We start from the raw sequence: 18,380 nt of genomic DNA on the forward strand, positions 1-18,380 counted from the left end.
GAGATTAGCATAGCCGCCGGCAAACCAGAGCGAAGTAGGACTACATGACAGCCAAAAACCAATGTTTTTTAACTAATACTAGTACTAGGTCGGTAACTCTAAAAAAAATGGTTCAAGTATTTTTAATATATTTATTCTCTAAATCAAAAAATTAATTATTTTTATGAATCATTGTTAACTTTTGTATTTAGAAAATAATAATTTTCATTAAAAATATTATTTTATTATTTATAAACATTATACTAGTTTTTTTTATAGATTTTATTATAAACAATATTCATTATTCACTGTCATGAATAACAAAAAAATTTAAAAAAATTAAATTTTATTTTGCTAATACTTTTAGTAAATAATATTTCGTTATAATGATTTTCTAAATGATAGAAAATAATTTAAAAAAACATTTAACTATTAATTTAAATATCCAATATAACATGAATTTAATGTTGAACTGATGCATATAAGGTAACACTTAATAAAACTAAAAGCTCAAAAGAAAAAGTGTAATGCTATTCGAGATTATTAATGCATCCAGGTCATTTTTAAAGAATCAAAGATATAACACTTTTTAATTAAAAAAAATTTAACACTTAATTATAAAATATAAAAAAGGAAGTTCTTATTTGTTTTTCATCCTTCAACAATGGAATGGCCTCGATCATGGCAACAAAACAGCGATAATTAATTGTTATGATTAATTTGTCTGTTTAAAACACTAATATTTGACTTCAATTAAGTAGTGATATGTTAATTTACAACATTTCGTTAACATAATAATTATCTAAATAAATTGTTTTATTTTTCTTTTATTAATTTTTATTTTTCTTCTTGTTTGAAATAAGAGAAATCGCTCACGGAAAAACAATTAATTAAAAATGAAAAGATGAGATAAAAATAGAAAATACATACATTTTTCAAGCTAAATAGACTCGAATTCTGTGTTTACATTTTAGAAACATAACATATAGAGTTTTCAAGTATTGAAGTTGATTTGTAGGACTGATTTATCATAAATAATTAAATTCAATCATATTTAATAATATAAAATTTAAATTATTTAATAAAACATTTTATTATAATTAAGATATATATTATATAAATTCTTATTTGGAATAAGCTATTTATAAACATACCATTAGTTATGTTTACAAGTGGATAACGTTATGAGATTATTATTATTTTTTATTATATATGAGATAAATTAACATAAATGATGTTTTATAAACACCCTAGTTAAATTTGGCTTCTAGAGAGATATGTATATGATTGTGTCTAATATGTACATCTCAAAACATAGTTTACGGATGAACTCTTATTATTTTCAATATAAAAAGTCAATTTTATAATAATAAAAAATAGAGAATAATTAAAAGTTTTTAGACCATCTTTTTGGTTTTAGGCAAGGCAGCGACACATGCATGATAAGGATCCAAGTTGCTCCCAGATGTGATGTTGAAATTTTATCATAATGTGCTAGTTATCAAATAGTTTCAAAACCACGCCTTGTTCTGGTATGGAAAAATGAAGGTATTTATTTTACTATATGCTTCTAGAAATAAAAATGACTAGTACTTTAGAACGCCAAAAAGAAGCATGTCTCTTTCCTTTAATTACCCTATTGTCAAAAGTTATAATACACAACTCAATCAAAATTGGTTTACCTTTCTCTATTTTATAATAAATTGACGGAGTAGTTAGCGATTCAAAAATAAAGAAAGTTCAGTAAGTAAACACAACAATCAAAAGATGAAATTTACATTATATTAATAATAGTAATTAATAACTAGTGCTAGAAACAAGAATTGATAATTACAAGCAGATGTGAGATTTTGGTTGGCATCAACTTGGATTACAGATTCCAAAACTTTGTACATTTTTCTTTTCATGGAAATGTTTACTCCACTAGAATTAATCCCTTTTACTAAATTCAATCCCACTTTGTACTCTTATTAAATGGGGAGAATTAATGATAAATTTTATCAAAATAGTAAGAATATAAATGGGAGAAAAACTATAAATTAACTATAAAATGTAAAAATTAAACACTACTTCAAATAGTTACTTCTTAAATTGATATATAGTCCAACCTGGCATCCTATTGAAAGTCGATTTTTATCTGTTGTTTTGTTAGGCTTGATTGTCTCCTTAATGGTATATGACATCACTATATATGCCGTAAAAAAAAGTATATATATCAGATTAATTGACTAGTTGAGTAAGAAATTGATCGATCACCTTTAATGGCCCATTATATGGTAAATATAAGATATATATAAAATGAAATATAAATTATCGTATAATGTTTCCATCCAGCGTTTTGATGAAAAAAATATGATAAATTAATACCCAATTATGTCACTCTAGTTAAAATTATTATTATGAATATATGTTGGATTAGAAACTAGAATATAAAAAGAAAAATAATTTATTAAATTATCTTTATAAAATATAATTTAAAATATAAAATATGTACAAAAGAGTTTGATAAATTTTATATAATCTAATAATTAAAAATTTGTTAAGAATGGTTTATATATTTTGCACAATTTATAGCGACTACATATTAAGTATGACTCTTATATCGATGATTTTCTCGATTGTTAGAAAAATACGACCTAACATTTGTATTCACAAAAATATTTTTAAACTTTGTTTCTTAATTAATATCATTTTCTACTTTATAAAAACTGTAAATATAAATTTTTATAAGAATATACTTTATATATAATATCATACATTTATTTAACTTATCTAACATATAAAATAAAATTATTAATTTACTCGTAATTTTTATTAAAAAAATTAAAATTTGGTATTTAGTAGTACTAATCCAAAAGTCATTATAATCTGTTTATCGACTTTTTATTTTTTATTTTTTAATTATATTTTGTCAACCTTTTTTATTTTGTTAATTATTTTTTAAAGTTAAGTAAAATCAAATAATAATTAAGATTTTCTTTTACATAATAAGTTATAAAGTTCATATAAATGAGTTCTATTATTTATCTTTTTTTATTGACCTTTTTAGCGTGAATAATAAAAGTGACAGACAATAATATTTGAATCTAGTGTACTTCTCAAATCTTTCACCACTAGACCAAACTTAGTGACTTAATTATTGACCTTATATCTTACGAAACACATAATTTAATCATTTTATTTTATGTTAATACGTTTTATAAATATGGAAAAAAAATGTATTTAACTATCATTGATTCAAGTGTAATTAAACCATATGGTTGAGTTATGAAACTTTGAATGAATTTCTTTATTGGTTTGGTCCGATATCAAGATCTTAATTTGTATATATATTACTTCTAAATCTATGGATATGAGTCTAGTATTTTATGTGATTGTAAAGTTGTCTCTAAATTTTGGAATGATATCAATAATCTAGTGCAATGTTATTATTTGGATGCTTGGAATACATATATGATATCATTTATCTTGCTGTTAAAGAAACCCTCAAACCCCTTGGGTTTTTGAGTCATGATGGGTTTGAATATCATGTATTGTAGGCGGATATTTTTTATATGGATTCTTTACTTTGGACAGGACAATGGTCTTCTTTTGGGAGCAATGGTCTACATGGGCTATTTTTGGACAATTATGACTCTATATGCAACTTACTATAGACTCTGTTCGTTTCACTAAAAAAAACTAGATAGTTTGTTCAGTTTACAAAATATGTTTATTAATATTATAAAATACTATCTTAAAAAAATATATTACACTTTAAGTTTAATGAGCCTGCCTGCATTGTAGTATAAACAGTTTTATACTGATATAGTTAACTTGCGCTATAAGTTGTATAGTTATTGATTTATGGAATATTTTTTTACCCTTATACATTTACTTATAAAAAATTAATAATATTTCATTCATATTTATATCATTTACTTTAAATAAAAAATATAATTTTTTTATCCAATTTTTTTGTAAAATAACTTTCGGAAAAACTTCAATAATTGGATTTACTCTTGAAAGTAATAAATATAGTATATTGTTTGTCACAAAATGAGAAGGTAAATGAAAAAAAGGAAAAAAGTGGGAGGTTGGTGACTTTGTTCACCAGCAACGAAGCAAGAGTCTCTGTTGCTAATCTTCAACAATTGATTAATTGTATTAGATTTCGAAATTTGAAATGCAGAGCAAGGGATCGAGCCACAGACTTTCAAGTATGGCGGCTAATCGATCGCGAATTCCTTCACTCCTCATCTCCATGTTCGCCACTTTCGCCTCTATCTACGTCGCCGGAAGGTTCTTCTTCTTCTTTTTTTTTTTTTTTTACTTCATTCCATTATTGCTGCTTCTGTTGTTCTTGTTGTTGTGTGTTAATCTCAGTTCTCTTCTTCAGGTTGTGGCAAGACGCAGGGAATCGTGTTTATCTCATCAAAGAGCTTGATAGAATCACTGGCCAGGTCAGTAACTAATTACTCACTCTGATCGGTTGAATCGAACCTTCCAACTTCATTTTTTGCACTGCAATTTCAATTACTGTTTTATTGTTTCTCACTGTGATTATCATTTTCGCACGAATCGTTGCTTCTGAATGAAGTTAGGGATCCGAATTTCCGTACGTATAATGCATTTTCGTTATATTATTATGTAATTTCATTTGAATTTCATATGATTTTGTTTGTTGAATTTGATAACTATTTCATCGTGTGCGTATTTTTATTTCGGACTCACACTGTGTAGAAGAACTACGACACAGTATCGTTTTGCAGTGTGATTTATCGAGATCACTGTTAGGGGGTCACACACACACACAGTTTGACTCACTGGGACTTGGACCTATGAAACACAAATACTGACACTTTGACACCGATAATTTGAGAAAATTAATTAATTGAATGTAATCAAGGTGTCAGTGTGGTACACTGGGACATGCTTCGACCAGAGATGCCATTGCTATAGAGAACATACCTCTTTATTTTTTATTGGCCTAATAAAGGTTTTTCATTCTAGGGACAATCTGCTATATCAGTGGATGATACATTGAAGATCATAGCCTGCAGGTGAATTAAATTTACATGTTCCATAATTTAGCAAAAAGTTAGTGATTTCTGTTTGATTTTATTGACGGTTTGCTATGGTGATTGTAAGTTTCTTAACTTTTTTGTGACTTGTTGTACTGTTTGACTAAATGTCATTTAGGGAACAACATAAGAAGCTCGATGTGCTTGAGATGGAACTTGCTTCAGCTAAACAAGAGGGTTTTGTTTCAAAGGGGTTGGTTGAGACCAACGGTACTTACTCTAAGAGACGGCCCTTGGTAGTCATAGGTATATTGACAAAGTTTGGCCGCCAAAAGAATAGAGATGCAATTCGCAAGGCTTGGATGGGAAGCGGTAACAATATTATTTTCCTTCTGTTGCTCAATCCCACAAGTTTTTAACATTGTAAATAACTGTCATAAATATATCTTTTGTGTTTTGAGTATACAGTTGATGTAAAGAATTTTCGTAACAACTGAACACTGACGTATGGCTTTAACATGAGTTGATATGAGTTCAAAAACATAAAATTATTGCCTTTTCTTCACAAGGAACTTTCCCCTTTCAGTTTCATGTCTCTGAGAAAAATGATCCTCTCTTACATTTCGACATTAAAAGGAGAACCGGTATCCTTTTATTTATATATATTTTAATTCCTTTAACATCTGCTATTGCTATTGAATAATGAGTAAACTCTGTAATGTAACTCTGTTTGATAGTACTATCGTATGTAATTATCTATTCATTGATTCTGAGCAGAGTTATATTTCTAATGTTCATGAAAGATTTAGAGTTCTAGTGTATCTTGGATAATTGGTTTCCAGATTTTTATAGAATGGGTTACAGTATTTGCACTAACATTGTGCTTCAGAAAAAGCTTTAATTTAAGAACACTATTTTTGTAGGTGCAGCTTTCAAGAAAATTGAAGATGGAAAGGGCATCATTGTGCGATTTGTTATTGGTAGAAGGTTGAAATTCTTACTTTTTTTTTTTTGGAGGGGGTGGGGTGGAGGGTGTCAATTGTGAGCAGTTCTAATGTATTCCATATAACTTTGCAGTGCAAATAGTGCGGACGGTCTGGATAAAGACATTGATCGTGAGAATAGGTTGACGAATGACTTCCTAATTCTAGTATGTATATCTAATTGAACACTTTTATTCTTCATCTGCTTAGGAAATTTCTATTTTATTAGAACAACAAATTTGATGGGGTATATTTTTCTGTAAAAATCCAAGTGAATTTTCTCATTCAGAAATTGGAAATGGAGTATTTCAGTGTTTTTGTAACAAATTCACTGTTGTATTATTATAAATAGTCATTGCAATGAGTATTTCAGTGTTTTATTCTTCTGTTTACAATGGTTAAAGTCACAAATATTGTATGAAAGCAATCATGAGTCACATATATATTTGTGCTTACACCAATCATGAGTTGACATCTATTTGATTGCTTACTCTGTTTTTCCAGTCAGTAATTTAAATAAGCAGGCAAATATGAGATTAAAGTAACACATTTGCATTCATAGTTGTTGAACATGGTTGGTGCTTATAACATTTGTTTTGTATTTTGTTGCTTCCTGTGAGTAAAGAAGAAGTTCAACAACATAAGTTCGTTAGCTAATCACCTTTAACACTTCTGCTGTCAGGATGATCATGTGGAAGGAAACCCGGGACACCCAGAGAAGGCTAAATTGTTTTTTGCTCACGCTGCAGACAAATGGGATGCGGAGTTTTACGCTAAAGTCAATGATGATGTTTATGTAAATATTGGTTAGTTTTTCTTTAACTGATGAGGTGATTTTTTTTATAATGCAATTTACTTAATATGTCACTATTATTGTTAGATGTTTCTTTTATCTTTTAATCAAACTGGACGGAAAAACCATTTATGCATTAGAGAACACCCTGTTTGTGCCAAGGGAATATGGTTGAATGAGCTTCTATAAAAATGTAGCAGGCTCTGAAAGATCAATTTTTTTGAAAGGACCATTGCCTTGTTTCTTTAAAAACCCACTGTGACAGAAGAGGTTAGGAAATCAGGTTTTAAACTTATATGGACATAGATACCATATGAATTTTCATAATTACACCTGTATCCTTCACTCAATCTTCCTTTCCCTTGTCTCTCAGCATTTACTCTCCATCTAAACTTGGAATGATGGCTAGGGTTAATTATTCTTCCAACTGGGTATATCCCCCTCTTTATTTTTGTATTTCTAGTTGCTAAGTTTGTAGCGGAAAAAGGCTTTGGTTATTGTTGCATAATAGTTGTGATTTGATTTCGGTTTTTTGTTTCTATTGGTTGGTTGCAGAGAAATTTCAGAAAAAAAAAGGCATACCTTTATTATTTAAAACTGCTCTTCTTTCAACAAACAATGGAAGTATTGTACTTTTTACTGACTGTTCAGGACATAGTGTGCCCATTAGCATGTGAGGAGTGGTTTACTGTGATGTTTACTATCACTTAGGAGAGACTGTAGAGAGTATTCATCCATAAACTTGGTGCCTTGATCTACCAAGTTCTTGAGAAATACATGAAATTGCAGGCTGTGTAGGCCTTCTTGCAGTTGTATCACTTGCCTATGAGAAAATTTGGTATGGTGGGTTTTAGAGAACTTGTGACTCTAGAGATAGGGTATACTTTTCTGTCATCGCTATATGTCCATCTTGTAGCCAGTTTTGATAGTCTCATGGAAAAGTATCAATCTTTTGTTGGTAGAAGGTTCTTACTTTTCCCTTGTAGTAGTGGTGTGTCTTTTTATGTTCTTTTTAGCCCCGCAAATGCACATGTCATTCTTTCTTATACAGGGCTTTGTGATATGTCAAAACTTCATGCTTAGTTTTAATAGACACAAGAGAGAAATCTGTGATGAACTTTAAAGTATTCAAACTTCTTGATACATAATTTTAGTAGCTAAAATTAAAACTCCCTTCATCCTACATGGTTGCATCTTTTGATAGAGATCCACTTATTTACTTCAAATGCGTGTGCAAAACACATCTAGAAAACTAAACTCCGTAAGTTTAACATTAGAATTAAATCAATAATTACTTTGCTTGGACACATGCTCATTGGATACTTTCCATAGTGGGGTTAGAAAACAACATGAAATCAGGTAGTTTAAGAGGATGCATTGGTGCTTTGTTGGAAAAATTGATGATTTAAAGGTTTCTAAAATTATAAGCTCAATAGAAAACTCGAAGTAATTTTTTAGTAAATAACATTTAATTGTTTTAAATAGAAAATTGTATATATGATAGTTGATCATGAATCTCACGATCTAAGAATTTTGATTCCATATAAAATGATGGGGAAATTAACAGTGATGTATCAACCATAGGATTTAAGCAAGGTGGATGAAATGGAGCAATGTTTCTAGTGGAACTTTATTTAATGCCTCATAACCCTGGACTGTTAACATTCTTATTTTTATTATATGATAAAATTTTATCGTGTACTTCTTTGCCCTAATAGAATTCCATTGAGATTTCACATTTTTATGTTTATATATGACTTACTATTTACATGTTTGTTCCTGCAAAGATGCCTTGGGAGCTACACTTGCAACTCATTTGGACAAACCTCGTCTTTACATGGGATGCATGAAATCGGGCGAAGTTTTCTCTGAACAGTGAGCCCCTTATCTTGTTTAAAATGTCATATGCATGGAATATATTTTATGGTTCCCATACTGTTTGTCTGTGAATGTTGACAGGAACCAAAAATGGTATGAACCAGAATGGTGGAAGTTTGGTGACAAAAAATCGTAAGTCAACTGCAACTTTTTTTCTTGTCATGTCAATCCATTTAACTCCTCTTGAAATGATAATTAAATATCTTGTGCAACAGATATTTTCGTCACGCATCAGGAGAGATGTATGTCATATCACGAGCTTTGGCTAGATTCATATCAATAAACAGGTCAGATCCACTCTTTGCTGCACCAATATTATTAGCTACTGTTTATACGCGTCAATATTGAACCTGTTGAGTTGTTGTCAGATCTATTCTTCGTACCTATGCCCATGATGATGTGAGTACTGGATCCTGGTTTATTGGACTTGATGCAAAGTATGTTGACGAGGCAAAGTTTTGTTGCTCGTCTTGGTCGACAGGTCTCTCCCACTCTCTGTCTTTTTTTCTCTCTATGTTTGTGTGTGTGCTGCATGTATACATGTGCTAGTTTGAAATTCAAGTTCATGACATAGTTATGTAGTTATGTAACCGCCAAAATGATAGCCCTTCCGAATATCTAAGAAATTTTATGCAGAATTCACTTATCATAAATGTTTGGTATGTGCTTCAAATTTCATTTGCAGCTTCAAGCTGATACAACATGCTTTTGTTTTTCAGGAGCAATTTGTGCGGGTGTTTGAGTTGATTACAGTGCATTATTGTGAAAAGCCTAGCAATGTAATACACAAGATTTCTGGAAAGTTGCCTCTTGATTTTCTGTTCATCTTTCACGTTAACTTGTGAGCACAGTTGGCAAATTGATCGGTTCTAGGTTTGCTGGCAGAGTTATTACTAAAGGCATCTGACATAGTATTATACAACAAAATATTTACCTTTACCTCTACCTATAAGTTGTTTTGTATCATTTTATAATTCTTTCATTCGTTCATGGGTAAGGTATAGGAGAGGAAGGTAAATCTTCTCTTGGCAGGAGAACTTCCTAAATGCACTTAAAAATATTTGTAGGAGTGACATGGTGGCCTGTGGAGAGACTTCGTATTTTTTGTACATGGTATATGGGAATTTTGAGTTGTGATTATGTTTTTGGCGAAAGCTAGGGTGGACAAGTGCTCCTTGTGGTCCACAAGGTCAAAGGCTTTTTTGTAATATTATTTTGGGTTTTAAAATCCTTTCATTTTTTTCTTTCAATTTTACATGTTTTCCCCACTTCAAAAACTCTAATTCCATTCGGAAAAAAACAATAACAAAAACTCTAATTCTACATTTTCTCTCTCCCTTCCCTCTCTTTGCCTTGCAAAGACGACACTTGCTTCGTTGTTATGGTTAGATGCAGTTGAAGAAAAGATGAAGAGGAGCCTTTGGCATGTAGAATGGGGGTGAGGGATGAGATGCTCGTGCTTTGACGATGTTCTGCCCCTCCCTCCCATCAATGGCATAGGAGAATCAAGATCAACAAGAGCAACAGTCATCATCTCAACCACCATGGACATAAGTTGTGAAATGTGTAACGGAAATTCATCAAACTAGCAATTTTTTTTGGTGATACATCAACTTAGCACTTAGCTGATTTACATGTCGGTGATTCCAATAAAACATTAACCTAACCCTTTGGTTACCACTCTAATAATTTCAATATCATATACGGTCAAACATTTCGGGTGGTTTGAGTTTGCAAATCTTAATGTGTTGTTGGCAGGAGCTAGATCCTGTGGCACAAGTGGTAAATTTTTTCCTTAACCATTTGTTCAAAGGGTATGGCACGAGTGGTAAAAAAAAGTTCTTATAATGTATAGAAAAATATGACGGAAATGTTGACCCCTTAAAATATTGAGAGATTAATCATTTGTTTTCAACATACCGATATTTTAACCAACAAATTGGGTGGGTGTGGTTGTAATATTGGGCAGAAGAAATTGAATAAGGACATGAGCTTATCAAACTCTAGCTTAAACCCTCCAATACGGTGATGATGAGTCGATGACAGAGTGAATAGAGGACTAGGGTTTCTAGAGATGTGAAAAAACTTTTATTTTAATAAAAGTAAATGACTTAAAAGAACAATAATAACACTCTAAAGATCTCTTTGACCGTAGTGGACCACATGACATTCATTCACCCTAGTATTTGTCTGTTTTATGCATACAAGTTAACGATCCATTTACCAATTGTGATGTGACGATTATAAAATAAACATTCATATTCAGAAGAGAATATTAAAGTGAATGATAGAGCACAAAGCGTCTACTGATATAATTCCAAATTCAGCCACCTAAATAGTCAGTCTCTACCTAATTTTCTTCCTTAACTAGCAATCTCATGCCAAAAACCCATCGAACCCATCACAGTATTGACACTAACAGCTCAGTAGTGATAAATTAATTTTATTTTCAAACTTATATGCAGAGAGATTTCTAGGGCTAGACTTGTTTCGTAATTTTTTCATTTATTTTTGCATGTAATTGATGTTGGAAATTAAAATTTGGTTTAAAATTCATATGGACTTGCAATATTCTCAATACAGAGTATGAAAATGTTATGGTGTCCTTGTTAGTTACCTATATTTAGACGAAAACAAAGAAAAATATAAGTAATGGTGCACCAGCTATTTTAGCCATTGATACCCATTTCATGAAATCTGAAGGATACAATATACATTGAAATACACCATCAATTTAGTCTCTAAAGTATCATTCTTTTCAATTTAGTCCTTAAAATATATAAATACAATAAGTCATCTCTAAAGTATATAAAATCCATCAAACCATATGCTTCAGCAGTCTCAAGATGTCCCACTAAGGAAATATGCCAATGCCTTGTCTGTATTGTTGTCATGCGTAACCAAGGCTTCGGCAACGCTGCTTGACGAAAATCCCATTTCACGCAGAAGGGTGTATCCATTGACAAATTCTTGAACCTTCAAATGAATAATAAATTTGGTCAGAAAAACAGATTATTTAGTAAAAAGTAAAAAACCACAACACATCTGCCTGCTATGCTGCATCTGGGAATGCAAGAATTTTATCACTAGTCAAAAAAACAAAAACACTAGATCATCTTAAGTTCTCAAAAGCTGGCTGGAAGTAAAAACCATGCAAGGAAATGTTCTTAAAGTTCTCATGCTAAGAACCTTTCCTACAGTACAAGGTTGGCAAGTAATTATATTTGAATTGGAAGCAGAGTCTGGATGAGGTAGAAAAGCTTCCACTCAAAAGATGTTTACTTGTATAGAAACATAGTTGAAAAATTCTACCATTTTGGCTCAAAAAACAAAACCAATTGAGAATTGAATTTTGTCAACAAAAGGAACTAGTATACTCTATAGGACACCAAAGTTACTCCTCTTTCCCAACACAGAGGGAAGGGTGGCCAGAAACAGATGACAACTAGATCAAAGCAGCCATGCAATGCTGCATGCTTTGTTTAGATAACACTACCAAACTGACCACTTTCTCGTGTGCATGAAAAACTATCAATTTGACAACTAATGATAAGATCACAGTAATAATTTGGAGCAGAAATTTTATTATCAAGGGAAGAACCACTTTAGTTTCATTGAATTATTTTATCCGTGCAGGTCAGTACATGTAGAGATGCTGGGAATATTTTATTATTTAGAAAAATAATAACTATTTTTCAAGCTATGCTATTATGTGAATATCATGTCCATTATGAGTTACAGGGATAGAGAACATACTTTGGTTGGATCATCACCATAATTCTTAACAGCAATTGGAACTGCCTCTCTGCTGAGTCCCTTGGCTATATATTTGTTCACAACGGGATCTGAACCAGTAACCTGGAAAATATTTTCATTTTAGTTGGAACAGTACAAGAATTTTATCTATATACTGAAAACAATGTACTAAGCATGAAAAGAAAATAGTAAGTCAAAACCTCTGCATAGTGAATCAGGAAAAAAAATCATACACACAGGTTACAATAACATAAATTGGAACTTCTTGTTCTAAATCAAGAAAAAACACCTTTGAGGATGATGTATCAAAAGAAGCTTTAGTTGGAAGATTGTCTATCGCAAATTTGCTCCAATTTGGGTTATCCTTCTCTGCTTCGGCCAAAATTTTCCTCTCCAATCCAAAATCAAATTGGAAGTTGCTCCGTGGAATATCTCCCACATGTGGCAATAAATGAGGCTACAAAATTTCCAAAACCACTCAAAAGCCATATCTTATTTTATATATAAAAGGTGATGTCAAACTAAAACAATAATTTCTCGCTCAATTTGATGGCCTTGTTGTAATTTTTTGTTATTAATTTTTTTTTCCAATTTCTGCATAATTTTTTTAAATGATGACTTTGCTTATTCAATTATTTGCAGTTTAATCAATAGAGGTACAATAGATGGTGATGGACAAATTTAATCAATTGTCGAAGATATTTCAAGATAACACCTGGAGTGACAAACCAACATGAGGCTAACTCAAAGCAAAAAAAATAAGAAACTAGAAGCCTCAAAGACTTGGTATATCCACAACCCCAAAGAAAGCCTTAACTTAATTCAATTCTAATGCACCCTACTTTTGAGTAACGTAAACCGTTGGTCCAATTTTTTTGTTGCAACAACCGACGTTAGTAATTATTAATATTGTTAGTATTTTGTTGACTGTGGGGATCAAACCCAATAAACTCTGACTTGATGCCTTCTGCTGATTATTCCAGTCTCTATATATAATAGAAACACATTTACAGCCCATAATTACACAGCAATTCTCCTAACTAATTACACATAAATAATAAAATGATTATTTCGCTAATGTTCAGTCCAAATAATAGAAACAATAAGGACTCGCGATTCTCTCTGTAATAACATCAGGTACGAAGCAAACTTTATATCTCTTAAATTATGATCCAAATTACTAAACAAAGGAAGCATATCCATTCAAAATTATCAATTCACAACAATTACAGAGACAGCATAATCTTACCGGCGGTGTGATCTTATATTCCGGCTTAATGGAAACCTTAATCCCCAATCCTGCTGCAAAATTGGATAAACAGATTATTTGTTTTGTTTCTAATTATTTTCCACAAATTACAATAAAAAATGCCCTAATTCTCTCCATGAAGTAGAGGGAAGGGAAAATCGAAGCATAAAAGAGAGAGTTACAAGAAGGTGAAGGAGTGGAATTGTGATGATAGTGTAACGGAGGAGGGGCAGCGGCGGAGGCATGAGGGTGAGGACCGATCTTAGGGTAGATGGAAGAGGGAGGTGCACCGTACATCGGAACTTGTGGGCCAGACCTGCTTCTATAATAATCGTGCTCCATTAATAATCACCACTTGCGTTGCTTTCTGTTGTGTGCGTCGGAAGGAAACCACAAGAAGAATAGAACCGCGTGCCGTGCCCGTGTGTTTTATTTTACACTTTCCTTTCTCCTTTGTTTTTTCAGCTATCAATTGAAATAGTATAGTGTACATATACACATTAATTTACTTATGTGATAAATTTAATCAAGTTGCGCTAAAACATTTTGCATTCTACTCTTAAAAATTTGACTTCTAATAAAATAAAATAAATAGAGATAATACGTGAGTCAGTTGCGTGAGATCAGTATATAAATAATTCATAAAATATATTTAATTAGAAAATATAGGGGAAAATTTTAATTTAATTGATATAAAAGATTGAAGTAATTTTCAAAATCATCAACTCGTTTGTATTCCTCATGCTAAAATCAACCGTTCACTTCTTCGACACTTGTCACGTTCATAAGAAGCTAAATCTCCAGGCAACACTATCTAATGAAATACAACCTCTCTACATGGCAAATTTTTTATTCATATTTATGGACAAAAAAGACTAACTTTAATGAGTCAATTCCTATGAATTATATTTGTGTCCAAGCAATGAAAAATGATGGAATTTTTTTTTTAAAATATGAAAAATAGTTGAATGCAGTTATATATCTGAAAGGGTAATGATGGTTGAACTTGTGGTCGAGAAACGATGCAAATTCCACATATTAAACTTGTTCATACTTAGGGAATGTGCACTATCATAAAGTTGTCAAATTGTTCGGATAAAGCTAAGGTAAATATGACTTTTAAGTGATTTGCCTTCACATATCTAAACTCTCATCTTTACATCATTTTCATTCACATAGATACTTCCTACAAGTAAAAAATGAAACCTATTTCAACCAGGCCGAACACGATCTAGAACTATAAACAACACTTGATATGCTACATGAGTAAAAAAAAAAAAGGATATGATACAGAATTACAATCCAAATATGGGATCATTTGCACCAAATATAGAAGAACCAAACTGTCTTGTGTTCAAATCATTGCCATCCAAAGCTGGACCAAAACGATCCAGCCACTGAGTTGGACTTGCAGTTTCATTTTCCTCCACCCACTCAGAAGTCATGTCAATATCATCAGATTGAAGCAGATCAACTTCTAATGACTTCGCATTCACCTGCTTAGTCAATTTGAGATTGTAGTTTATATAAACAAGGTCATTCAGTGTTTCTCTATCAATCTTATTCTTCTTCTCAGAGTGAATTTGCCGAAAGGTACTCCACTGCCTCTGAAATGAGAAAGTGCTACAAACTTGACTTAATATTCTAATGGCAACTCGTTGCAACCCAGGAGCAGAATCACCATACTGTTCCCACCAAAGCCCTACAATGCATGATCAATGAGTTTGAAGATTAAATAATAACCAAGCCAAATGAAACAAGAGCAGTTCATAGAGCTGACATTTAAATAAAAATTTAGTTGTGTGACCCATCTTTTCAACTGCATTCTCATTATGATTTACTGAGTAACACCATGAAGCCAAATTTTAGATAATTAATCAAAGATAACTGAAGTTTTCACTGTTAATGAACGAAACAAATTCCAAACTTTTTTGAAACTATTCTACTGATAAACCCAATTACAAAATATGTGGTTCTCTTTATCTAAAGATCAACGCTGAACTCAATCTCTAATATAACTTAAGTTCAAATTTACAGATTAAAACAAACTGTCGTTATAAAATTTGATTTCTGAGAAACAGAACGGATTAACAGGTACAATTTAAAACTTACATGGTGCAACTGTGTTTCTTGCTTCCCTTGCTAGGCTACAACCAAACATTCCATGTGCCTTTGTAAACGTGTAGATTTGATTGGTGATGTCGCGCCTCATGTCTGGTACAGGAAGTAACTTCTCCAGAACATTAAAGAAGTCTTCTTTTATAGAAGAGAGAAATTTTATTTCAGGATTGTATTGGATACTAGGGTTTAAAAATGCTGCAGCTGCATGTAGAGGGGAATGAAGTTGGTCCCTCCACTTTTTATCTACTATATCTAAGAATGTCTTGCATTTGTTCTCATCCATTATGTAGTATGTCCTGATTGATTCTTTGGCCCGAGTCATTAGTTCGTATATCGAACCTACAATTGGTTTCCCTTCGGATACTTCTCTTAAAACCTTCAAAAAAGGCTCGGAGATGGCCACACACTCTTCCACTGTTCTCCAGAAATCACCATCTTCAGCAATTGCGATACAAGAAAGACTCTGAGGTTTATTTGCATAGGAAGTGTTCGAGGCGTATTCAGGGCTGTGAAACATATGCTTCAATCTTGTTCTTAGCTTCAACATGGACTGCAAAGACAGGAAGGTTGATACAGACTTTGTGACCCCAGTCCTGATAAGTTCTTGGCCTCCACTGTACTTTTTCATAAGATCAAGCAAGGAAGCATTATTGTATATTAATTTTGATATAGTTTGTGCTTGTAAAATGCATCTACTAATCCAATCAACCTTGGTGAATTCCTCCAATATTAGGTTCAAACATTGAGAAGCACAAGGAGATACAAATATTGTTCCATAGTTCTGCACAATATGATTAGCAATGCCAGTGTAGTTAAAACTGCTATCCATAATAATTTGCACAACATTTTCAGGGCCAAACTCTTGAATAACAGAATCGAACAGATCAGCCAGCCATTTTGTGTTCTTGAAATATGCAGACGCGTCCACTGATTTGTGGAAAAAAGTCCTGGATGGTGATGAGACTAAGAAATTAATAATGGCCTTTGATTTATAATCAGTCCACGTGTCTGCAATAATGGTACAACCAGTAGTAGCCCACTCTTTCTCAACGTCTTTTGATTGTAAGCCCACTTCTGATTTTATCCTCTCCAGCCATGTTGTTTTCAGAATTTCAGCTGATGGACCTGTAAATCCAGGACCACACTTTCCAATGGCGTCAATCATCAACTGATACGATGATGACCGCGCAACACTGAAGTCTAGCTTATTCTCGAAAAAGAATAGAGCAATACTTCTTTCTGCATTCTCTTGGTTGTTTGTTGAAGAAGGGGTCAAAGGATTGCTAGTAGGGAAAATCTTCCCAGTAGGGGATGTTGTCTCCAAAGACATAAGAGCTTTGGTTGCAGAAAGACTACCAGGAGATTTGACTTCTGCTACTTTTTGTTTCTTCACACTAGTGGTTTCTTTAATCTCATCCTTTGACGCAATTATATTCCTTACTCTGTCAGTAACGTCATCTCTGACCTTACTACAAGGATTCACCCCTTTACTCGGGAATCGAGATAAATGATGCTTCAATCTACTAATGCCGCCATTTAAAACTCTTTGGCAAAATTTACATCTAACCTTGTTTCCATCTAATTTCTCTGCATATTCCCAACACACATCTTTTTCTCGAACCACTACCAATGTTCAATAAGGAGAAAAAAAACTACTGTCAACATATTATATGATGATCTGTTCTTTAGTTCTAAGAATTATTACATTTGCATTCAAAAAACTAGAGTTATACAAGACTTATATGCAGTTGCATAGGTGCTATTTTTACAGTTGTTTAGACCTTGTTTGGATAAACATCTTAATTTCGCTTATAACATAAGCACTTATCCTTGAGAGCAAATAGAAATATGCTGAAAAGAGCATGTGGATCATAAGTTCTTTCAATCAATCTCACAAATGCTTATGTTAGTAAATAAACTCAAATAAATCAATTTGAACATACTGCTAGTCTTATAAGTTATTTAAATTCATTTGTCATGTTATGATTGAGCAACAGTAAAAACAGCACTTATTCAACTCCATATAATTTTGTCTTAAATATTAGTATATTATATAGTTACATAATGATACTATCAGCATCCGTTGCATGTTAAAAGATACTAATATTTATATCGGAAAATAAGATTCAACTTACTTAGGAAGTAAGGATGCTGAAATTTTAGTCCCGTGGAATATTATTATACAACCTGCACGGAAGATTCAAACCAGATAATGAAATAAAATAAGAATCTCATAATAAACACAAACAAAACTTTAGCATGAACCATGATCATTTATTATTCAAATTCAATTAATGTTGCATTTTTACTCGTTTATGAAAACACGAAGCACCAAATTACTTGAATTGAATATAATCTTAAAACACTTGAGAAAATAGATTACGGAGATTCAGAAAAATATAATCGAAATTTAAAACAAATAAAAGGGAGGGAGATACTGATAGTGATGAGATTTATATAGCGAGAAATTAGGAGCTTACAGATTGTGAGAGATTGGTCTTTCCCGACGGAGAGATAAACGGAGGTCGCAGATTTCGATGATTTTTCCAATTTATCGCGATATTTTCGAACTAGGGTTTATATGCTGTTTTGTATCTTCGTTATGTTTTCTTCTCTCA

The 18,380-nt window shown here is 31.9% G+C and overlaps 3 protein-coding genes across 4 annotated transcripts; 1 reads left to right on the forward strand and 2 right to left on the reverse strand.

Annotated features, from left to right (window-relative positions):
* Positions 1–4,012: 4,012 nt before the first annotated feature.
* Positions 4,013–9,886, forward strand: LOC101495564 (hydroxyproline O-galactosyltransferase HPGT1). 2 transcript variants are annotated; one of them, XM_004502543.4, is made up of 12 exons: positions 4,013–4,260; positions 4,358–4,421; positions 4,972–5,021; positions 5,161–5,354; positions 5,906–5,969; positions 6,060–6,132; positions 6,648–6,771; positions 8,546–8,633; positions 8,718–8,768; positions 8,852–8,923; positions 9,005–9,117; positions 9,356–9,886. In XM_004502543.4, exons 1-12 carry the CDS (start codon positions 4,145–4,147, stop codon positions 9,376–9,378), a joined length of 1,032 nt encoding a protein of 343 aa, XP_004502600.1. In that variant the 5' UTR covers positions 4,013–4,144; the 3' UTR covers positions 9,379–9,886. The 2 variants fall into 2 exon arrangements, with proteins under 2 accessions (XP_004502600.1, XP_004502601.1); XM_004502544.4 differs by having other exon boundaries at positions 5,912–5,969.
* A 1,394-nt stretch (positions 9,887–11,280) lies between these two features.
* Positions 11,281–14,118, reverse strand: LOC101496118 (uncharacterized). Its single transcript, XM_004502545.4, has 5 exons — positions 13,824–14,118; positions 13,642–13,694; positions 12,682–12,849; positions 12,393–12,494; positions 11,281–11,612 (listed from the first exon to the last, which is right to left on the reverse strand). The coding sequence occupies exons 1-5, from the start codon at positions 13,981–13,983 to the stop codon at positions 11,478–11,480; spliced, it is 618 nt and encodes a 205-aa protein (XP_004502602.1). The 5' UTR covers positions 13,984–14,118; the 3' UTR covers positions 11,281–11,477.
* A 599-nt stretch (positions 14,119–14,717) lies between these two features.
* LOC101496447 (uncharacterized) lies at positions 14,718–18,380 on the reverse strand. Its single transcript, XM_004502546.4, has 4 exons — positions 18,243–18,380; positions 17,898–17,949; positions 15,754–17,385; positions 14,718–15,343 (listed from the first exon to the last, which is right to left on the reverse strand). Coding segments are annotated over exons 2-4 (2,040 nt in total). The 5' UTR covers positions 17,899–17,949; positions 18,243–18,380; the 3' UTR covers positions 14,718–14,936.

The sequence above is a fragment of the Cicer arietinum genome, chromosome 5 (genome assembly GCF_000331145.2).
Source record: "Cicer arietinum cultivar CDC Frontier isolate Library 1 chromosome 5, Cicar.CDCFrontier_v2.0, whole genome shotgun sequence".
Lineage (NCBI taxonomy): Eukaryota > Viridiplantae > Streptophyta > Magnoliopsida > Fabales > Fabaceae > Cicer > Cicer arietinum.